General features: G+C 33.4%; 1 protein-coding gene across 2 annotated transcripts in view; it reads left to right on the forward strand.

The window, feature by feature from the left end:
- mdy (diacylglycerol O-acyltransferase) overlaps window positions 1-25698 on the forward strand; it is a 149264-nt gene that overhangs the window by 71142 nt on the left and 52424 nt on the right. For both annotated transcript variants that reach the window (XM_029319160.2, XM_029319161.2), the window contains exon 6: window positions 24905-25054. In XM_029319160.2, the coding sequence (XP_029174993.1) occupies window positions 24905-25054 (150 nt within the window). The remainder of the gene's footprint in view (window positions 1-24904; window positions 25055-25698) is intronic.

The following is a 25698-nucleotide window of genomic DNA, read 5'->3' on the forward strand; positions in this document are numbered from 1 at the left end:
CGACGATTGGACGTATGTATCGATCAATTGATAAATCAATCGCGCGACTGTTCGTCGACAGCTTTGTTTAGGGAAAATGAAACTATTCGATTGATTAAAGGTGTATTTTTCATAGATGAAATACATATGCGATGCAAAATATATTTTTAGAGAATCCTACACAGTAGAAGAATTTGTGTTTTCTTGTTAAAAACAGTCCCTGTTAAAAATTTTGTGTTAAATATTTAACATATTACTGTACTGTTAATTGAACTTTAATGTTAAATTATTAAAAGAACTGAAAAAAATGTAAAAATAACACAATGCATCTATTTTTAATTTTACACAATAAATATGTTCTGCTTTATTTTAGTGACAAGATTTTTCTGTTAAAATTTACAAAAAAAATGTTTTTCTATTTTATAATATAAGTTGGGATGATAAAATCTAAAATTAACATATTTTTTTGTTAATTTTTACATGTATGTTAATTGTATACAAAATTTATTTTAAATTATTTGAAGTTTTGCATTTATTTTAAAATATTAACACAATATCATATCCATATTATGTTAAATTAACACAAAAGTTTCTGTGGATCGTTTGGAACATGCGTGATGTTAAATTTAACAAAAATGTTTCAACTGTGTAAAGATACGCTGAATTCTTGCCAGAAGATTTTCAGGAGAAAAGTCGTATAATAGTCAGACATAGGAATGAAAATTTGGCCGTATTGATTTTTAATTAATCTCTCTTCGTTTGGAAGACGAATAGATATGATTTGCGTCACAGATTATCCGCAAATTAAGCAGGTGTACGAAAATCATAATTAAATTAACCCAGATTGTAAAAATTGATTTGACGGAAATTTTGTATCTACTTACCGCGAACCATATCTCTTTGTTAGAATATATTTTAATTAAGCATTTTAATTAAATAAAATTCTCTCTTCGATATGTTGCTTTATTTAATTAAGTTATTAATGCATGACGTAGTTAGATATAAAATTTTAATTTAGATCTTCTATTTCTCATTACCTGCGCTTTCTATTATACGTTCTTTATGATATTCGAAGACCAATATTGCCGATATTTTTCCTTGCTTTCGATCGATGACTACCCATCTCGACGTAATAACTTCCGTGCACCCGACGCGACGCGACGCGAGCGCGAGTGCGAATCCAGTCACCCGAAATTACCGGGGTTCCTCACCCTCTCGCGGTATTCGCAAATTCTTGCCTGCGCACTCTTCGCGGCGAGCTGTCACGAGCAAGCGGATATACTCGAACATATAACCCGAGCGTTCTAATAATTCTCCGCCTCTACGCTTTCAATTTCGCAGCCGATCCATAAATTCGCCCCTGTGCACTTCGCGCACGCACCTCGCAGCCAGTGTGTAAAGGTTGACTCATACATACACCGGCGTGATATGACATCATGATTCGATGCTGGTATGGACTGTGGCAAAAAGAAAAACGGGAAAAATCATATTTATTGTTATCGAAGGTGGAGAAAAAAAATATACACAGGGTGATTCTAAATATTTAGAATGATTCTTTGTCGAAAATTAAGAGTGATCTTTCATGTAAACATTATATATTTTCCTAAGGAATTATATTACTTCAAAGTTTTTATTTTTTTCTCCATGTTCCATTTTTCTAACATTTGTTATAATTTTGTTTTACTTGCTTTTTTCTAAAATTTAATTTTTTCAAACCTATGATATATAGCATCGTGCAATGAACGATAATGTATTATATTTTTTTCCTTGAAAAGTATTGATTTTAAAATAAAAATGTTTCTAAATTCAAGCTTTTGATGCATATTTTTAAATGATTACAATTCGGTGCGTTAAAATGTTCTATTAAAAAATTCAATAGGGGTTGTTAATTTCATCTCTTTATAACGATGGGGATTAAACAAAATATTAGGATTAAAAAAATAAATATCCTTTATATTAGTAAAAAGTATCCACTAAATTTCATTTTTTAAATTTACCTAAAATTAAAAAAAAATAAAAACTTAAATTTTTTTACTTCTCTCTTTTTGGAAGAATATAATTCTTCAGGGAGAAATATAGGAACATATGTTTATATGAAAGACCCCCTTTAATTTTCGACAAAGAATCATTTCTCTTAAAATTTTTCACACTTAATCTAGGGTATACATGTGTGTATGGGCCTTAAAAGTTTGCATTTACCGGGACGATCTACCCCTTCGGATATGCCGCTAACGTGAAGCTGTAACGAGTGCGCGACAAGCCTGTAAAATCTCGGCGCGATGGCAGCCGCCTGTTGGAAATGCAATATCGCACCTCGCGAAACAAAGGCCGCGGTGGTTGGAAACTCTTTCGCGAATTAAGGCAGACGGACGTTTATTCCGCGAGCATTCTTGTTTACGCAGACGCGATGTTAGCGTTAACGTTTCCGCGGAACGGAAACGTCTTCGCCCGTATATTATTACGGTCCCGTGAAGCGATATTCTCGGTTGTCGCGACATCCGTTTCGCCAATGCTAATCCTAACATGAATAAGTAATTAGGCAGGAAGAAGAAAATCGCGGCGTTTTATTTAAATTTTTACAGCTCTTTGATCAAATTCTATTTTTACATTTTAGGAATATATTATGCTGAATTTTTTCAGCTATAGACTTACGAGGATGCTGGATTAGTTCTATTTTATCGATCGAAAAGTGAAGCTAGATTCGACTTAATAAAAATATTTTAATTTTTTAAATTTATATTTTGATTGGCTATATAGATTGATAAATCCTTTTCCACAATTAAAATATTAATATTCACAAACCGCGTTAGTTTATAATTTCAAATAATAAACAATTTGTATAGCCATCAATGAATAGATTTATAGTCAAATCTAATCTCGCTTTTCGATCGATAACACAAAACTACTCCGACATTCTCTTTATAATATTCGAATTATAAATAAAATCTAATTTAATACAGATGAATATTTTCTATTTCCTGGATAAGATGAATAAAATTCACGATTCTCGTTTTTTTTTTAAATGCGCTAACAATATAAAATACGAAATCAATATGACTTTTCAGTTTATTAAATTTACGCTGTGTACGATCTGGTTTATATATTTGCTCGCAGTCGGAGAAACGCGTTTTTACAAGCGTCGTTTTATATGCAACGCGGTCCTTGAGAGGAAGGGGTTAGATGAAGCTCGTCGCGCTTTCCTGACAAGTATGACGGAAGCTGCGCGGAGGTAAAAGCTTCACGTGAAACGGAAATTACGTTCGAACGTAGCCGGAAGCGCGAATAGGCGGACGCCTTTCCGCGAATTTTGAATAACAAATCTGAGTCCGCTACCTAATTCGACGAAACTCCCTCTTTCCAACCCAACCTCTCTCTCTCTCTCTCTCTCTCTTGTCCAGTTCCCAAGAGAGGACGGGTCGCGCGGAATAACTACTTCGTTATTATGCTTTAATCTACCAGCGTCTACTTCAGCAAATGAGAACTTCCGCCGGTGAATAACGTGAGACGTCTGTTTGGGATTAATTCCTCTATGCGGTAAATATTTTATACTTTTCCTGGCCGCTCGCCATCTTCTAGAGAAAGTAGCTCGCGGATGATGCGTAATAATGAAACGCATTTAAAGCGGGGAAAATACAATCGTCCGATTCCTCGAAAGAGGCTCGAAAGTTGCTCCTCTCTCATCGACTCACGACCCCGTCATCGGGGTCCTTCATTCGTCCTTTTCCTTACACCACATTCTCCCGCGAGTGCCTCGTAGACTCCCGGTGCTCTTTGGAATTACAAATTATGCAGCGGCAGTTCTTCGGCGAGAGCCAGTTCTCCTCCGATGAGTTCCACCGGAATTACAAATTGCACGTCCAGACACTCGGCACTCTGTGTACAGAAGGGTCGCGCGGAGGCGCTGAAGGATACTGTTGGTTTAGGCAGGAACGGACTGGAGGAGTGGGTTGGAACAAAGAAGCGCACGAGGGTGAATCAGATTCGAGTTTCTCTCCCAGAGAGAGAGAGAGAGAGAGTTCCTCTCTATCTTTCTCTCTCTCTTTCGCGCGATCGACATGGAAAGCTTGACGTGGGAGATTGCTCATCAGAATGTTTGTACCTCTATAGGAGTTACGCGAGGGACTGGTTGTGTAAACACGAATTGAGGCGGTGGTAAAATTGCGCGGTTGATTTTTCGAAAATAGAGACCTGGACGAAAATTCCACGGCGTCTTTTATTTTTTTCGAGAAAATTTACTAAAGATTTTCGCCCGATTCGAGATTCTCGTTCTTTCGCGCGATGATGCTGGAAAGGTTGTAAACATCGGGGAATCACTATTGCGGAAGAGAAATGGCGATGCATGAATAAATAATCGATCCTTACCCGAAGAAGAGCTTCGAAGAGTTTAATTTGTAGTAGGATACGAGAGAATTACTGAAATTAGTGAATGTTAAATAACACTTATCTAGCTTGTCTTGATTATTGACAAAATGTTTTTTGTAAAAAGTAGGCTGTATTTATAGATTAACAATTATTTTATTTTCATTTTATTACATACTTGCAATTATAACAAATTTTTATCAAAAGCATCGATTATAAATTGATATGATTTTTTAAATAGAACCCTTTATATGAAAATTTTTAAATAAAATTTTAAATTGGTATTTGATTGATTGTTTTAACATATGATATTAATAGATTTTAAAATTAGCTAGATAAAAATGAAATGAAAATATGTAAATTTATTTTACAATTAGATAAAATGAAGATGATTTTGTTTTAAATATATCTAAATAAATGATAAAATTAAATGGCGATTTATCTTGATAATTTCCACATAATATTTTTTAAAGGCCGCTTATGTAAACACAATTAAAAAATGTTAATTATAAAAGGGTTATAAAAATATAATTAAAGTTTTATTTATTTTTTATCGTTTACTGCTTGTTCTACTACTTAAGTATTTAATGTGCTATGACTTTAAACCAAATTACCTGGACATTATTTTAGATAATTTAATAAAGATAACACTCTTTTTATTTAAGATGCAGATATAAATAATACATATTTTTATTATCTATATAAAAATAAGATGAACCCACAGTTTCATTTAGATGATCATCTACCATATATAATTTTATTTTAATAGATAACAACAAATACTGATAGAAATTAATATACATATGTAAAAATTTTTGCTGGTTTTATTGTTATACAAAAACAGTTGGCAGATAATCATTTTAGTCATTCAGAAATTGGAGAATTCTTTTATTTTACCTACTAAATAATCTCGGCTATTATTGACCTAAATAAATGCTCATATTATAGAATCAAAGAGTTTTTTCTTACTTTTCAATTTTACCGCAAACTATTGAAGATATAACGGTTTTATGGACATAAAAGGGAGAAGGATAAAGAGAAAAATATATAATATAAAATCGCTAAATGAGAATACTTTAATCCAAGCAATCCTCTATTTCATCACGTAATATAGGCACGTAGTTGTATTCTCCGAGTTCAAAGGGACATCAAGTCCGTTCGTTATGCCATTAATTTGCCCGAATGCCACTGTTAAGCTCGAGAAGCTCATTCTGGAATTTATATAGCAGTCGCAGACGAATCGTCGAAACTGTCCCGACAAATAATAATAAAAAAAAAGGGAAAAATCCTGAGGTATATTGATCCATACAGCTGTATATGGAAGATCATCTTCGACAAAAAAATTAAAAAAAAAAAAAAAATGAAGAGAGCACACAAACATACACGCACATACATACGGAACTAGACGGAGGGATGAAAAAAGCGGCAACCAGGGGATGTGCAAGAATTCATCCCGTCGTCTCGCGGCGGAGCCCGTTAACGGAGATGCGCAGCCAATTTCGTAGACTTCAAACGAGCAGCAGACTTGACGTAGCGTGAAATGTCGCGGGGTGGAGCGATGAAGAGACATCTACGCACACGCGGATGATATTACACGTGTGTGCGTGCAACACCTGTCGCGCGCCGAAATAATCTTCATCTACATTTGTAATCAGAAGACTGAAATTTCGTTTGACGCTGTGTTTGCTTGTTTTAACAAGATATATATATATATATATATATATATATATACACAATTTCATTTTATTCTTCCTTATCTTCAATCGCATTGACATTATGAAGGATCTCGCACAATCCTTATGGAAATTGGATTTCAGCGGAATTGGCTGGTTTTTTTCATATCTTGTAGCTGCTGAATAAAAGATGTAATAGTTCAAGGCTTATATTAAATAGGACAGTTACCGAGTTACAGCTAGTCAGACAACTTGCAGAGCCTAAATTTGTTAATCAGTATTACTATCTATTATTTAGAATATTTAGAATTTAGAACAATCTATTATTTGAATACGAGAAAAACAGCTAAACTTGTCAAGATTCAATTTTATATAAAATTAGTGCAGGATTTTTGAACCTATGTATATGAAGTCCTAAATTCAAATTGTGCGGGGTCCTTTTGTTATTATATATAAGAAATTAGAGAAATCATATATAACAACCCAAGTAGCAAACTGACGTCATTAGATGTCAAAATGACGTCATTTTGACGTTTAATGACGTCATTTCACGTCAAAATGACGTATGATTGCTACCTAGGAAGATGTATTAAACTCTTGGTATTATTCTTGCTCTTTTGAATAATATCAGCGTTACATAAAAATTACAGAGCGCGGATGCGCTGATATTATTACGTAAGATAATCCTGGCTAAAATTAGGCTACGAGATTGGTTACCGCATGGATAATGCGAGAGGAGAGAAGCATGCTCGCGCGCGTTACAACAGAGACTTGGATGTCGCGGGGAATTCTGTGGAAATGAACGACTCGTTGGTGGATTTCGTGGGTTCGAGTTTGCTGAAGTGAACCCGCTTTTGCCGACGCAACGTCACGGAGAGTCACGTCGAAATTCCAGTACACGTCGAAATTCCGGTACACGTAACCCGCGATGATCTTGGAATATTAATACCGACAGCGTCGAATTACGTTGTTTAATATCACACCGATAGCTTTCAATACGAAAATTTTTTTAAATATATATTTTAATATCGATAAAAATTCGAATTTCAAAAAAATTACTGTTTTACCGATTTTAAGTTAGATTAGGTTCACTTTTTATTGAATATACAGACTGAAAAATCCTCTACAATGAAAGTACTGATAATGATGAATAGGGAGCGCTGTCTGGCAGTTAATTTTTGCTGTTTTATGCCTCGACATCGATTCCGCACGCAAATATACATAATTAATTCAATTACGAATCTTTTGATACAAGATTTTAATCTCATTTTTATTATTTCTGTATTATTTTTTCATGTCATCTCTATTGGCCATATTTTGTGCACAAATAAACTGCAGAATTTTTGTACTAAATAAGTTATGTCATGTCTGGCAATTAATTTTTGCTGTTTCATGCCTTGACATCGATTCCGCACGCAAATATACATAATTAATTCAATTACAAATCTTTTGATACAGGATTTTAATCTCATTTTTATTATTTCTGTATTATTTTTTCATGTCATGGCCTCTATTGGCCATATTTTGTGCACAAATAAACTGCAGAACTTTTGTATTAAATAAGTTATGTTATGAGCTGATGCAAGATAAAAAACTAATTTTGTAACTTTTATTGTTTTTTATACGAATTTACAGCGCTCCCCGTTTATTATTATCAGTACTTTAATTGTGAAGAAGGATTTTTCAATCTAGTGAATAAAAAGCAAAATAGTCAATAAAAAGAAAAGCCCTTGAACTCAAAGTCGGTAAAACAGACATGGTCAGCATTCCCTTAAAAATCACGATATTTTACTAATATAAACGTAGAAAAAAAATATAGTCAAAATCCGAAGAGACTACTCAATCAACTCGAGTCGATTGCTTAGAAAGTTGGAATCCGCAATTTGTATATGACTGACTCGAAGCATCTATAAACTCGAGACGCTGCTCCGTATTCCTCGCTCTCGCTCCGAAGCATCTGCTAAAACTTGGGAATTGGGAGTTACGTGTCCAATTTGGATCTCCCACGCATTGTTTCGACGTGCCCCGCGAGTTGCGGCCGAATACCGCTTGCCGATCCTTGCTTGGATTCTACTAGGATTCTTTTCCGCCGCAAACATCCGAGCGGGTAGTAAGCATAGTGAGGATGTCTCGAGAGCGTCTCGCGCGAGAATAGCCCGAATTTCCGCCAGGGTTTCGGGTCAGGCCAAGAACGTCGTACCGTGAGTGTTTCGCGCTGCGGAAGCGAATGGTGTCTCCGGATGTCCTGCGGATAGCGGCCAAGCCGTGACACGATACGTCGCGTGAACAATGCACGAGTGCGGTCACTCCCGCGATTCCGGCCGTACAATTCGAGCGTCTTTCCAGCGTCTCCGCAGCGTTCCAATTAACGCGTCAACTGCAAACGACGTATACAGGGTGCTTCGAAATAAGTGCGAAAAGTTTTGGGAGATGATGCTCTGTCGAAAATTAATAGGGGGAGTCTCTATCAAATCAAATTATATTTTTATATCTTTCCCTGAAGAATTACACTCTTCCAAAGAGGGAGGTAAAAATTAAGTTTTTACTTTTGTTTGAAATTTTAGACGTATTAAAGAGAAATTAAATTTGATAGATATTTTTACTAATAAAATGGACATTTAGTAATATTTTTGTAATCTTTTTTTTTCCGTATCGTTATAAGAGGATAAAACTAACAACCCCTATTCAATTTTTTAGTAGAACTTTTCAACGCACCGGAATATGATCATTTAAAAATATGCACCAGAAAGCTTGATCTCTTTAGAAACTTTTTCATTTCTTTTATTTTTTTCGGGAAATCAGTAGTTTACAAGGAAAAAAATAAAATACATTATAAAATCTAAATAGAGATAAATAGACTGTATATCAAATATTAATAATAATGACTATCAGGAGCCTCAGATGACAAGATAAAAAATTTTTATATTGATAAAAACTGTTATTTATTAACACATTTAAAATGTTATCATGCACTGTACGATACATATATTTTGAGAAGTTAAATTTTGGAAAAAAATGAAACAAAAATTATAATTAATGTTGGAAGAAATAGAACATTTTCTAACTTGTCTAAAATTTGAAAAAAAAATAAAAACCTAATTTTCACCTCTCCTTTTGAAAGAATAGGAATATATATTTCTACGAAAGACTCTCCTTAATTTTTGATAAATAATTATCTCCTAAAATTTGTTGCACTTATTTAGAATCAGTCTGTATATATATTCTGTTATGAGAGAAGCATTGAAAACATGATGCCTTGAAATAATGACAAGTTCGATTGTTGCAAAATCTTCTATTTTGCAGAATAATCGAAAAAATTTCCGGTGTTTAATTTATGCTTATATTAATATTATTATTGTTTTTTTTATGCTAACAATAAGTTAAATAAACAATTTATATCCGAGTGATACGTTGTAATCACGGTGTACTTAACATTTTTAATCGATTAGTTACATTTGAAAATTGCTTTGAAAAGCGGAAAAAGCATTATGATTGTGCACTCGCGAAACGGATGGCATTTTGTACATTTTGCTTGTGCGAGACTAAAAGCGCGCCGCGGCGTATCGAAAAGTCACAGAAAAATAACATTTTCGACCGGAGATTGAAAATATGGGGCGGGAAATGGGGATGAGGAGGAGAATAAAAACGAGTTCGATGTGCTTGCGTTGGTTGTTCAAGGAGTCTTCCTTTCACGCCAGCTCCGCCAAAAGAGAAACACTTTTCCATTACAAAACGACGATGCCTGATCTGGCATTCTGGAGTTGTCTCTATTGACTGCCTTGGCAAAAGATATCGCGCTCTTTTCCGGCAACGCGTATATGCGTATATTTCCCGGTAAAACGAATGCTAGCAAAAGTGCGTATTGCATCGATATAGCAACTTGATATCGCATCTCTGCTGATTATATAAGAGTCGTACAAGTTTATATTATTATTTCAAATTTATAGAATTTTGGCATCACAGTATAACATCAAATTCCGCAGCGCTTCATGAATTATACAAATAAAAGAATAATAATAACAATAGTAATAATATAATACATTTTATATCTAATTGTTGTGAGTCTTATAATAATATTATTAAACTCGGAAAGTCGAAAAATTTGGAGACTTAGTTTGAACTTAGAGCTATCTAATTCTAATACGAAACTGTTTTTGTTGATGCTGAAAAGTGTTTTAAGGCGATAAAAATATCCCTTGAAAAATTAATTTTTTTTATAAAATAACTTATGTGGCAATTTATAGACTTAAATTTACTGTGTAACTTTTATTTAAATTTTTAAATATATTTTAGAATTCTTATTTTAATGAAAAAAGGAAAAACTTAATAGATAGTTTGATCTCTTTAAAATGCTTTTCAACATCAATAATAAATATAATAATTTTGTATTAAGGTTTGCTAAGTTTTAAATTTAAGCTAAGTTTCAAATTTGTCGAATTGAAATTTTTGAGAGTTTCATAACCTTCCTTTTTTTTTTTTTTAATAACATTATTTTACAGCCAGAAATAATTTTAAATTAAAGTGTTTTGTGCTGTACATTTTATAAGTGACAAACAATATATTTATGATCAGAATTTCTAGATAACTTTATTTCCAACAAATTCTCAAATAATCATTAAATATCCTACAAAAAGATATTTTTTGTATATTAAGCCTTAATTATTTTCAAAACTTAACGTACTGATGAAAATTAGCTTGCAGCATCGTTTTTAGCATCCAAAAGTCTATAAGAAATATCTTTAAAATAATGAAAAAAATATTTTTTTGTAAACTGTAGTGTTGAGAACTAGCTTTTGATATCCGCAATAAAATCAAATAAATAATAATTAGAATCTTGATCTCGATGATTATTCTTCTCTGCCATCTGAAACGCCGAAATTATCATTCTGTCGTGGAAAAAATCTCGTAAAAAGTTTTAATTATTTAAGAAACTTCACGTACTGATGAAAATTGGCTTACAGCATTGTTTTCATCCAAAAGTCTATAAGAAACATCTTTAAAATAATAATAAAAAAATTTTTATGTAAACTATAGTGTTATAATCAGACGAGAATTAGTTAACTTTTGATATCAGCAATAAAATCAAATAAATAATTCAAATCTTGATCTCGATGATTATTTTTCTCTGTCGTCTTAGGCGTCAAAATTATTATTCTGTCGTAGAAAAAAATCTCGTAGAGTCTTAATTATTTAAGAAACCTAACGTACTGATGAAAATTGGTTTGCAGCATCGTTTTCCTCTAAAAATTTATAAGAAACATCTTTAAAATAATGATAAAAAAATTTTTTTTGTAAACTATAGTGTTATAATCAGACGAGAATTAGTTAACTTTTGATATCTGCAATAAAATCAAATAAATAATAATTCGAATCTTGATCTCGATGATTATTTTTTTCTGTCGTCTTAGGCGTCAAAATTATCATTCTGTCGTAGAAAAAAATCTCGTAGAGTCTTAATTATTTAAGAAACCTAACGTACTGATGAAAATTGGCTTGCAGCATCGTTTTCCTTTAAAAATTTATAAGAAACATCTTTAAAATAATGATAAAAAAATTTTTTTTGTAAACTATAGTGTTTTAATCAGACGAGAATTAGTTAACTTTTGATATCTGCAATAAAATCAAATAAATAATAATTCGAATCTTGATCTCGATGATTATTCTTCTCTGTCGTCTTAGGCGCCAAAATTATCATTCTGTCGTAGAAAAAAATTTCGTAGTCTTAATTATTTAAGAAACCTAACGTACCGATGAAAATTGGCTTGCAGCATCGTTTTCCTCTAAAAGTTTATAAGAAACATCTTTAAAATAATGATAAAAAAATTTTTTTTGTAAACTATAGTGTTATAATCAGACGAGAATTAGTTAACTTTTGATATCTGCAATAAAATCAAATAAATAATTCGAATCTTGATCTCGATGATTATTTTTCTCTGTCGTCTTAGGCGCCGAAAGTATCATTCTATCGTAGAAAAAGCCAATTCCAAGTCTCGGCGGTAAGATTCAGCACCCCACGGCAGACACGCACGTAGACGTGCGTGAAACGAATGCGTATTCCGTCTGCCAAGATCCTTCTTCACGCACGGTAGCCCCGGCGAGGTGATTACATCCCCGTGCCAACTGGATATTGTGCCAGAATCAGGGACGACGGTCTCGGAAAGATCGTGGGATGGCGCGATAGGAACGAGCGAAGAAATTGTCAGGACATAAGTAGGGAATTACACACGTGCCGAGTGAATTTACGAGCGGCGATCGATCCCGAAATACATATACGCCTTGTGCGAAAGGTGAAAGGCTCCATCGAGACGACAGATCGGGGAACAAATTTATCGCTCGCGTCCGGCCGGATATCGCCGAAAAATAAAGAGCCCGCGCTTTGCCACTCGATGGCGAGCGAGAAACTTATATGTACATTGCGTAAGAATTGTTTGCGATCGCACTATAAATGACCGGATTCGTGCAGATAAATTATCTTAATCGATGTGTATTTTGGAAAGATATTGCTGACAATGAAAATTATCCTTACTTTGTAACTTTCAACATATGACTTTGCACTTTTATAAAACATGAGCTGTCAAATGATTGAAGCTTTTAATCATTAAAATATTAGACGTTGTGGTAAGAATAACGATATATTTTATTTATATATTTGATTTTATATTATATTTTATTTGCTGAAAATATTTATACGAATATGAAAAATTTCGATGAAAAATTAAGTTTCTACTCGGAATATCGCGCAATAATGGAAGCAAAAATGGAAAGGTGAGATGACAGTCTGGCAATTAAAATTTGTTAAGAACTGTTTCCTTATTTGCAATCGTAAATAAAACTCTATCAAATTGCTTTTGAAATATTTAATTTCATAATTTGTCGTAGTTTTATTTAAGTCAAACTACGGATTAGCCAGAATAGTTTATAGTGGTTTAATATTTTAAAAAGGATTTAATTGACAATTTTATAAACGGTAATACACCTTATATGTATATATATAGTTTTTCAACTTTTATCTGACTGCAGTTGCATAAATAAAATGTTGCAAATTTTACATGTAATACGTATCATTCATTCTAGCGTGTTAATTAAATTTACTGAAAATACGTGGTTGTAGCCATTTATAAAATAGACTTGAGAGATTAAATCTGACAAAAATGATTGATTAATATTACATGTTTCTTGATTATTAGCAGATGCTTGTTGATTTGCAAAGATTCATTTATTATATTATGACGACGAAAGCTATTGTATAATATATATATATACAGGGTTTTTTATTATATATATATATATATATATATATATATATATTATATATGTATAATTTAATTATTATATTTAATTTTGAGAGATGATTCTTTGTTTACAATTAAAGGGGTCTTTCATATAAACATAGATTCCCCTATATTTCTCTCTGATGAGTTATATTCTTCCCAAAAAAGGTGAAAATTAAGTTTTTATTTTTTTTCTTGAAAATTATTTTACGAAAAAAAATAAAAGAAATGAAAAAGTTTCTAAAAGAATCAAGTTTTCAAACGCATATTTTTAGATAATCATATTCCGGTTTCCATTAAAAAGTTCTAATAAAAAATGGAATAGGGGTTAATTTTCCCTTATAACGATACGGGAAGATTAAAAAATAAATAAATCTTCTTTATTTAGTAAAAAGTGGAAAATATCCATCATATTTCTATTGTTTTAATTTATCTATTTGAAAAAAAAATTTTAAATGTAATTTTTACCTCCCCCTTTGAAAGAATGTAAATCCTCAGTGAAATATACAGGACGAAGTATATGTTTATATAACAAATCGCCTTTAATTTTCACCAAAGAATTTTATTTTTAAAGTTTTTCGCACTTATTTAAAAACATCCTCCATATATACCATAATAGCATCATCATATTATTTACTATTTGAAACACATATTTAAAAGAAATCTTGTTATTGTTTTTCTAATTTAAGCTGGGTAAATGTAATATTGATAAATAAATATCACGATATATACATTCGTGCAAGAGTCAGTCTCACGGTTTATCGATTTTCAAGCGTGCTAGTTGCGATAGTCGAGAATCGAAATTGCGCGAGATATACATATACGAAGTAGTTTCGCACAGTGCGAGATATAGCTGTAAATACCGTTATCATGTTGCTTTCCCGTTTCCATCGAGATGGCTTCGAGCTATGCCCGTGACACATCTCGCTTCTGTGTAACGCATTGCACGGAATTATACGCTCCGCCGTTTACCGATAATTATACGCCTGCCAAACACCGCGAAGTTTCGACGTGCCGAAAATTTGTAACACGCAACTTTACTTGGCAAACTGATTTCGGCCTTCATTCACGAAAGTTGAGCCGCCCACGCTAATTGCGTATTGTTTTATTAAATTAATGCGCGAGATATCTCGCTGCCGCATTAAATTAAGCTTCCTTCGCCAATGATTCCAGACTAGTAATTTATCGAGAAACAGAGCGGGAAAAAGAGCAACGAGCAAGCGATGTAGAGAACATATGCTGAAAATAATTAATTTTATTGTGCGGTAAAAGCAGCAGTAAATGCAGAAATTTTTAGAAAATGTAGAAAATTGCTACTCGGGAGATTTTAATCATAATTTTCTTCTAATATGCATGTTTGGTTGCAGTTGTGAATTTTATCTATTATACAGCTAACAATTATTTTAAACAAATAAAATGTTTTTCATATAGATTTTTAGGCGCTGAAAACTAAATTTCACCAACACGTCAGATTTTTATATTAATTTCTAAAATGGCTCTTTTGAGATTTTTTTAAAAAAAGATTAATGTAAAATCTGGAAATTCTGATTAGATGTCATGAATGTATTGTTCATCCCTGTATAAAATTTTGCATTTCTTTATTTCGATCTTACTTTTTAGCCGTGTTAGAAAGGACAGAGTTTTAGTGCTGAGATTACAAATATTCCATCTATGGTATGATGATGAAGTTATATATGTTATAATTTGCAATTTAGAGATATTAATACACATATAAATCTGTAATTGATCATGATAGGTTCTATTAAATGTATATTTATAATAAGATGTCACTCACGCTCTTGTTGGATGTCCCTATATGAGAAGTGGTTTTCAGATTTAATCTTTCATAACATGGCTAAAAATAAGATATCGAAATAAAAAAAATGCATTTTATAAGAGATGATATATTTATGACATCTGATCAGAAGGGGATGCTGACCATGACTGGTTTACCAACTTTGAGTTCAAGAGCTTTTCTTTTTATTGGTACAATTATTTCGGAAACCTGACGCGCTGATGAAAATTGGTTTGCGGCATCATTTTCAGCATTCAAAGAAACATCCTGTCCGAATAATAAAAAAAAAAAAAAAAAATATTTTTTCGCCGAACTAGTGTTATCTTCCATACACACTCCCTAGAATTTGTTAATGCAAAAAAATTTCGGCACTCGGGAAACCGAACCTTATATCGGATCGCATAATTTGAAACGTAAAGCTTCCCCATCTCTCCAATTCTCACGCACATCGGGGCGTGCAACCGGGGGATGAAACGCGTGGAATCGAAAATGCAGTGCGGCGGTCTCCGATTACGATCGCGTCAGAAATATACCGTTTCACCGTAGCAGACAACTCGATCCTCTCTTTTTATCATCCTCTTTCCCGCGGTACTTTTTCCCCTCCTCGCATCGATTTATACGTCGGCTCGGAAATGTATCGGGTGCACTCGGTTGCAGCTTTCGCTGCCGCCGCTGCATCTCTGCGCGATGCACGTTGCACGCAATGCAGAAAACGCGCGCGTTGTGCAACATTGTTCGTCTCGATGCGGACTTCGATACCGTCTAACAAAAGAATTAATCGAATTACGTAATCGAACGGGAGAGAAAGAATATCGAACCTCTGAAATGGAACGCGCGTGCGATTTCTGTAGCAGCGTTATATATAAAATACGCAGTTGCGCGGAAATTAATTCTAGACTTCATCTGCCACTTCTTATCAGACGCTACGAAGTATCGCAGACAATTATTTATTGCAGAGGAAAAATCGCGGGAGCTTTCATTACACTAGTTTACAGCCAAAAATTATTTTAAATCAAACCGGATAATAGATTTATAAACGCTGAAAATGATGCCGCAAATCAAATTTCACTAGAACGTCAGATTTCCAAAATAACTGAGGTTTATTGTTTGAAAAATATTAGTTTTTTGCGATATTTGAGATTTTTTGTAGAAATGGTTAACGTTATCCGAAATTTTTATTCAGATGTTATAAATGTATTGTTTGCTCCCTATAAAATGCATTTTTTTAATTTCAATATTTTACTTTTTAGCTATTCTGGAGAAAAAAATTTTTTGGAAAAAAAATGTTTTTGAAAATTGATTTACCATTATTTGTCTCCCTTTAGACCATACAACTTTTATTTGAAATATTTTTTCGAAAATGCATTTGTTTCGAAAAATTTAAGACGGGCAATTAAAATGAGATACCATATATATATAAATATGCATTCAGAGGAATCTATTGCAATAAGTTACACTGTATGTGTAGCCCTAAATTACAAATGATGAATATAATTATATAATATGATAGGTGGAATATTTGCTCTCAGCGAAACTCTTTTTAAATCCTTCTTAATATTACAATCCTTCTTAACTAAAAAGTAAAAATCGAAATAAAAAAATGCATTTTGTAGAGAATGAACAATACATTCATGAAATCTGATCAGAATTTCCAGATAACGTTAACATTTTTTACAAAAAAATTTTAAATATAAAAAAGTATATAATTTTTTCACACCTCAATTATTTTGGAAATCTGACGTACTAGTAAAATTTTGTTTGCGGCGTCTAAAAATCTATAAGAATTACCTTATCTGATTTAAAATAATAAAATATTTTTGTTAACTAGTGTTATTATTGGCAAATGCAGATGGCGAATTTTTAGGATATATCATGAACCATCAATAGTTTTCACTCTCTTCCGGCGTGTTGAGAAAAAGATTTAATGGCTCTAATCTCCCGTTTAATTTATATAATACGTGATAATCAACGCCAACAAATTTTCTTAAGTTTACAATTATACTCTTGGTTCTCTTATTTATATAGACGAGAAAGAAAGAGAGAAAAGGTGAAGAAGTAGGGTAGAGGAAAGTTAAAGAACCTTTCTCCGGGGAGCAATGCGGCCGAATTGGGAACCGATGTATTACGTCGAAAAACAAAGAACAAAATAGCCCAGTTTCTCGATAAAAGAACGAGTTATCTCGCTTCATAAGATTCTTCGGTGAGTTTTATTGTATAGATCGGTATCCGCACGCGTTTATAAATTCACATCGAGTTCCATTGTGTGCTCGTTCGTGTTGGTATAAAGGATGAAAGCTGAATCCACGGTTCGCGAATGCATCTCTGAAGAAGGACGTGGTCTACACACTACAGGTTTTTACGCTCGTCATCCCGGACAATTCAGCAGATTGTCAGATTCGTTTCAGCTGTGACGCGTGGAGAGATGGATTCTCATCGAATGGCTTTTCTTTCACGGATCAGGATACATTTGCACATAGAGTAGCGTCGAATGCATCTAAACTGCGTCGGGATCGACGTCAAAAACGTGAAAAAAAATGTGACAGAGAAAATTGTTGTAATGTAAAAATAAAAGAGAATTTTTAATTTTATAATTTTAATTAATATTTGTTTAATTGGAATGGTTACAGTGATATTAATACAGCATCTAGTGAAATTTCTATTTTTAATATGTATAACTGAGTATATTACATTTAATATGCATTATATTACATTTAAAATTATAAAATGTCGAAATTTTAATTTGTTTTATTTTTGAACAACTGGGAAATATACATTTATTTCAGAATCTCTTTGAAGATTTGTAAAAACCATTGATGCAGTATTCATTTGCTAATTTGTGTCAAAATATATTTTCAGTTTTTTTACTTTCTATTACACTTTTATGCTAAAATAATAAGTGTGTATGATTAAAATACACGAAAAATAATTTTTACTTCTTATATAGTTCATTGATAAAAATTGGTTCAATATTTTATCTTTTTTCTTTTTTTCCCTTTTACCTCGGATACGTTTGATATGAGAAACGCGAATTGATGCATTTTGATTAGAAACTATTTTCGTGCGCGCTTTGAAACGAAAGAGTCCGCGATGCTTGAGCTTCGCCGACGAGAAAACGTATCGTCGAGTGTGTCTTCCGTGAAAGAAAGTCTTGATCATTGATCTGACTCTTTCTTTTATACTTGCCGTGCGCGCACGGAAGCGTGCACGATGAAATTCGCCGGGGAATGTTATACCAAGCGCGGTCTCTTCCTGGAAATTGTGTTTCGCTGTTTGTTCCTCCGTTCGTTCAGGAGCTGACATTAATTTAACCTTGTACGAGGTGTATCTAAAAAGTTCCGCCAACGCGAGCGCGAAGCAAAGACAGATGACGTTTGCAGAGAACTCTGAATTCTTACCTCTCTCGCCGTAACATATCACGTGGTATTTGAAGAGAGAAGTGTAATACACCAAATATCGGGCAAAAATGTTCCGTTGCGAATGTCCCTCACTCAAATATCGAATGGATCTAGATCTTATTAGCATCGTTAACTCCATACGAGCAAATTGTATATTAATATAAGGAAGGAAGAATCATTATATTTGGATTCAGTGTGTTGTGATTTTAAAATTAGTTAGATAAAGATGAAATGGAAATATATAAATTTATCTTAGATAAGAGATGATTTTGTTTAATATTAATTTCAATATATTTATCTAGATATATAATATTAATATTTCTAATTAAATTTATTTTTATATTTAATAATATAGTTTAATATTTATCTAGATATATAATATTAATATAATTAAATATATCTAGATAAAAGATAAAATTATATCTGTATTCAGTGTGTTGTGCTTAGATGGTTTAAAAATTAGTTAGATAAAGATGAGGTAAAAATATGTAAATTCATCTTAGATAAGATAGATCAATTAGTATTTATTACTATTAATTTATTAATTAATACAAGCTAATAAAACGTTAAATTATTTTATAATCGTCTATATAATTTTATTTAGATAACAGTAAACACTGTCTGCATTTTTATCTCTCCGGGATGACCCGAAAAATTTTCATAACATCAATTCTCGATGTTATTATGAAGAGTTCAAGGTTTTCTTTCCAACGATGTTAAATTCTGCGTGAGCTGGACTTAAAATTTTATAGCATGTATCATCGTGGGTCTTGTCGAACATGCGGGATATATCTATGGAGAGCGAAAGGGCTGAAAATGGGTTGGCGAGTTATCGGGAATTGTGGGTCTCGAAGTGCACCAGAACGACAATAGTCCACCGAGCGAGAACCGGCAATTTCTCAGTTCGGCGAACGGCCGTGGAAAATTGAGGAACTATTTTCACACGGGGGTGACGTCACCCCCATCGGGCACCCAATGGTAGCACAATGCACTCTCTCCCGTCGATACGCATCGACCATACACAGGGGTGCATTGGCGTGATAGTCTTGCTCGCTATCGGCAGGACATTTTCGTCTGGCAATTCTCTATTTTTTTTTTTGTATCAAGTGAAATATAGCCTTCGTCGAACATGCGGAAATTTAATGACTTGGCGAAGGAGTGAAAAGTAATCTTCCGTCGAGCTGCACCGTACCTTTGGGAGACGTTCGAAGGATATCCGTCGCGTTTGCACTAAATAACTTTGCAGAACGGCTCACGATATAGATGAGACGGTGAGTTTAATTCCCGTAGCTCTTCGGACGAAGAGATATACCCTTCTGTCGAAGCAAAACAAACGGGTTAGAAATAAATGCTTGAAAAATTATATGTTATCCGGGAAGAAAGAGAAGACTGTTCGCGTGTCACGATTTTTTTAACATGGAAGAAAGTGAATATATCGTACAAAAGAGACAATATTAAAAAAATGGATGATATATTTAATCATATTTTTTTTAGCCTGTCAACTTTGAAAAATTCAGGAACTTGGATTTTTCAGAAAACACATTTCTCTCATTCTTTTAGAAGTAAAGGAACAAAGGGACTGATTCACTCGACCTTGCTCCGCTTAACCAGTATTAGAAGTTCTTTTTACAAGGATAATGAGATGGACTAGATTGCGGTCTCCACTCGGTAGATTCGTTCCGCAACTGATTTATACACACACACACACACACACACGCATATATATATATATATATGCAGGAAGTTTCTAAATAACAGGGATTTTCTAAATGCGAAAAATTTGAGGTAATATTTCTTTGTCAAAAATTAAGGGGGTTTTTCATATATAAACATATACTCCTTTCTAACCCCTTCCTAAGAAGCTGACACTTCTCCAAAAGAAGAGGTAAAAATTAATTTTTAATTTTCTTCTCAAATTTTGTACAAATTAAAAAAAATATAAGGTGAATGTTTTCCACTAGTAAAAAGGATATATATTAAATAAATATATTATAAAGAAGAATATTTATTAATAAGTAGGATATTTATTTAAATAATAATTAAGTAAAAAGGATATTTCTTAACATCTGTTTTAACCTTTCCGTATCATTATAAGGGGTTGAAACTAACAAACCCTTCTTCAATTTTTTATTAAAACTTTTTAAGTGGCCGGAATGTGATCATTTACCAATATGTGTTAGGAAACTTGATTCTTTTAGAAATTTTTTTATTTCTTTTATTTCTTTCGTAATAGTTTTCAAGAAAAATATAAAATCCTAATTTTCAACTCCCCTTTGGAAAATGTAACTTCCTAAAGAAGGATATAGGAGTATATGATTAAGATTTCTCTCAATTTTCGACAAAGAATTATTTCCTACAATTTTTCACAAATTTTTCACAATTATTTAGAAACACCCTGTATGCATACATATATATATAGATATATATATACGCGTCACGACATTTGGCAATTACCTTGGCATGTACGAGCACTCGATACGTCGCCAGGCAAATACTCGTGTGGACGACAAGCCATAAACGGCGCACTAAAACGCGCGTCCCGGGACGCGTTTTGACTGTCGAACGCCTAATGCGGTTCGGCAGTTGTCGAACAAGATCGCGATGGACCCCAGGAAAACACTTCGACTTTATTAGATTCCCCACTTTACCCGGACACTGCATCTATCAGCTAGATTTTTCGTTTTTACGACAACGACATCTTGCGGAAAGAGCGGGAAAAACGGGCGAGGAACTACCAGAGAGGATATCTACGCGGCTCGTCGTCAGAGTGCACTCCGAGGATAGTCCCTATTGCCTCGCGATGTATAATAGAGCTGTTTAGCTGGCGTGCCGCGGTCCTGTGGGGGCGGCAAATACACGCGGCACATATTTCGCAGAAGTACTTTGACGCTTTCGTGCATCGCCGACGAGCGTGTATATATTAACGAACGATACCATCGTCGTGTAATATTTGCTTCGGGCTCTCTCTCTCTCTCTCTCTCTCTCTCTCTCTCTCTCTCTCTCTCTCTCTCTCTCTCTCTCTCTCTCTTTCTCTCTCTCTCTCTCTCTCTCTCTTTCTCTCTCGTTTCCCCATTATTGCTCGTCGATTTTGCGACCGGGGATGGGAGGGTGAGCTGTCGCTTTCGATCGCTTCAACGATTGTGATTTGCACCGTCGCTGCCGCCGATTGTTGCATTGTGCACACATAACATAAGCAACGTTCTGTTTATCTGTTATTTTCCTGTTCGATAGTCCGCAAACTAATTTCGACAAAGTGAATGACGACTCGCTCCTCACCGATCGATCTGCACGTCTGCGGTGCTTAATTTCGTCTCCCAATCAGTATTTCGTAGAATTCTAGTCTTTTGTCGCTTCTTGTGTCCTGAGGAATTAATACAGGGTGTCCCAAAATTAATAGTATGCCTGGCAGATTCCTGATCATTTGAGAACGATTTTTTCTTAGTCGAAAATGTCGAGGGAGACTATCATTTTTTGCATGGTTCCAATTTTTATCTTCGTAATTAAGTCTTAAATTAAAATTCTATTAAAGTAAACTCTATAAAATTAATAAGTGTAAGTTTGTCAATAGGTTAGGAAATTCCTAAGGTTATTTGGAGACAATTTTTCGTCAGCGAAAATATCGAGAGGAAGGTTATCATATTTTGCAAGCTCTCAATTATTGAAACAAAAAAAGATTTTTAATTAATTTTTTAATTAAAAGATTTTTTTGTTAACATAAAATCGGTAGGTCGACGCGTGTCTATATGTACTTTAATCGTGGAAAAGCATTTATTATTCTATTTGACCAATAAAAAGAAAAGTGTACGCAAAAATGATGTTTTATCGATAAAATATAACGGCGTTTAGGATCTCCTTAAATTAAATTTGACCTGAAATTAACTTAAGAATGTAATATTTTATTTGCACAAGACTTAATTTGCAAAAAACCTCTTATTTTCAATTGCTTATAACTTGAAAATTATTGATGTCTCGACATTTTCGTTGAAGAAAAATCATTTCCAAATAGTCCCAGGAATCTGCCATTAACAGGTTTACTAGTTCTGGACATCCTCACAGAAAAAAAGGAATCCTTGATTCAAGTATATTTTTATTCTTGAACGCTATTTGATTGATTTAAGCATAGAATGCTCTTTGTAATCACAAATTTTCATTTGCCTTAATAATAAATAAGTTTGTGTAAAGTATATTTTATCTTTAAGATATATTCTTGTTTTAAAAATCGCATATGGTAAAAACAAACTTAGTCACATTTGAACTAAGAATTATTATATATACTTGAAAGTACCGCTTATATCCGATGCTCACTTGTCACTTGTCCTTGCAATATTTATAAGTAAATTTTAGCTTCAACCAATAATATTTTGCACTTTGTTTTAAGGATAAATTATCCTTTATCCAAAATTATTTATATTTGGCACTATTATAAGGATAAAATACACTTGAATTAAGGCATATTTGCATTCTTTCAAGGATACTGTTTTTTCTGTGCTGTATAGCGCGAGTAGGGGTATATAAATCTTGCGCTAAAGGGTGCATCCAAGGTAAATGAGAGTCCGGTTACAGGTAGAGAGGTGCGTAAAGGGTGGTAGAGAAGAATGGTTTCGTTCCATTGAAATTATGTCCTTCCGTCTGTGCGGAATCTCGTCACCTCGTCGGATCGGGATAGCTCTCGGGTAGCAGACGCGATTTAATTAAGATACGAACAATCCGGGATGAGGCGCGAAAGAGGCCCGACGCTCTGGATGGATATCGGAAAATATGGGGATCGTACCGGCGTCGCCTTCGTCACTAGCTTCGGCAGTTTTCCAACGACGCTATTACCGGCACCTCATAATAGCGAACATTCTCGGGATCGCAACGGGAATATCGGATAGATGATTAAAGTGGCAGTAGGCTCACTTGTGTGCAAATGTGGAAGAATCGTTATACAGAGCGTTAAAGAAAAAGTTATATGTTTAGTATTGATCAACAGTTTTGAAAAAAGAGTATAATTAACATAGGTCCTAACAATTAATATCTTTCGAAGATACAAGCTATTCTGCTATTTCACTGTTGAACAAAAAATGAATTTTTTCGAACACCCGAACGAGAAACTAATCGTTTCTTATGATTTTTGGATACTGAATAGGAATGCGGTTTTCAAATTGCTTCATCGCGTCATAATTTTGAGAAATTTTTAATTAAAGTTGCAAAAAGTTCTATTTCTACAAACTTTGTTATATTATAACTACAATATGTGACGTGCTAGATAAGTTTTGTTGCAATCAAAATAAAGTATGTATATTGTTAAAACTTTTGATTCTAACAGGAATATTTGGTTATTGATAAAAAGATATCCATGATATTAAATATAAACTGTGTTACGGAAATTGTGACTTACAATTAGGTCGTTGATGATTTACTAAATAGCTTTTAAGAATTTTTTAGATCGTTGAATACGAATTCAATGTCAGAAATTGACAGATTTAAAGTGGTACTTAATATGAAAAATGTAAAAATGAAGAAATTCCTCTTTACCATTTTGTCTACCACTTTGAATTTGATAATTTTGACACTAAATGAATTTGACAATTTTGACACTTTTCAGTGACTTAAAAAATTTTTAAAATTAAATAAACACAATTAAAATTTATTCGGTAACATATTGTAGGTATAACAAAGTTCGTGAAAAAAAGGTCCTTCTTTGGAAGTTCAATTAAACATTTTTCAAAATTATGACGTGGTGGAGTAATTTGAAAACCAGGTTCGTATTCAACATTGACTAGTCTCGTTCCAGTTAATTTGTTTTTGTTGAACAATGTTTGAGCTCTTTTATTCTATTCTTATTGATTGTTTTACCTCTATGGTGCAAACAAAAGAATGTTTATCAGTTATGTTACAATAACATTGGGTTATAATAACAATGGATTTGTAGGTACCAGTACGAGATTACATTAAAAAGAGTAATGTTTTGTTCGAGTGTGTAGTTTAATCAGTGAACATATGTAATGGAAACCTATTATTCCATACGGGAAATGGCAAATATGAAGTTTTTTTGTTGCCCTTTTTTATACTCTTGTTTACTACTGCATTGTAGAGGTAACACGATCAATATGAAAAGAACACAAAGTTCAAATAGAAAGATAATCTGTATCAAAGACATTAATTATAGACCTCTTGTTTTAATCAATATTATATTATCTGCTCTCAAAACACTTTTTTCACTATATAAGCATACAATTGTGTATGCGGAGAGGTGAGAAGTTATGGCGATTGTGTGTAAATGTATATTGCTGCGAAGAAATATAAATAGGATATCGCACTCTGGAGTTTAAGCGACGAGATTCACAGCACGAATGTGTGTGCATGAAACATTTAAAAATAAAAAAGTATTAATTTTATGATGTTTAACATATTTTGCTTCTAATACTATTTTACGGTTTGTTATTTCAGTTGGTGCGATGTATGTGTGCATGCTGTACGCCATACTCTTTTTAAAGTTATGGTCCTACATACAAGTCAACATGTGGTGCCGCTTGAGCAGCCGAAAGAAAACCACGCAAGGCAGAATGAGACGTCAGTTGTCCTGCAATAATCTTCAGTGTAAGTATAAAAAGTTCTAATATATATATTGTGTATTATAATTTTTTATGGGGTATATTTTACCAGCATCATATATTAACGCGTTCTATGCGTGCATATGTTCTATGCATGTGTAACATAAATTTGCAACATAAATTTTTATCAGAAGACTGAAGACACAGAAAGATGGAAAAATCTTTCTTATGGCATTTTTGCGTACTCGATTTTTACGATTTATTTTACGTATACTATTCGCTGTTGCTTCCGCGCATACGAATGACTATTTTTTTACGTAGCATATCGTATGTTTCTGTCTTTTTTTTACGACGCTATGAATCTGTAATACATTTCATCGAAGCCGTTAGAGAGTCGTACTTAACCAGGATCTTTGCTTGCGAGGAAGTCTTCGACGGGGCGTAAATCTTCGACGTTACGAGCATCGTTACGTGCATTTGCGCTTACAGATAATGCATACATCCAAGTAGTGCAAACACACACGTCATACGAATCGGTAATCCACTGCGTTCGCGGTATTTACACGTTCCTGAAGGCGCGAGCACATATGACATCGTCGTGGCATACGACATATGTGTATATGTATATATGCTTTATTCGTTTATGTGTGCGCCTGATTGCGCGAGTGTATATACTTAGTGTTGTGCTAA

The sequence above is a fragment of the Nylanderia fulva genome, unplaced genomic scaffold (genome assembly GCF_048542155.1).
Source record: "Nylanderia fulva isolate GAGA-0341 unplaced genomic scaffold, ASM4854215v1 Scaffold12, whole genome shotgun sequence".
NCBI lineage: Eukaryota > Metazoa > Arthropoda > Insecta > Hymenoptera > Formicidae > Nylanderia > Nylanderia fulva.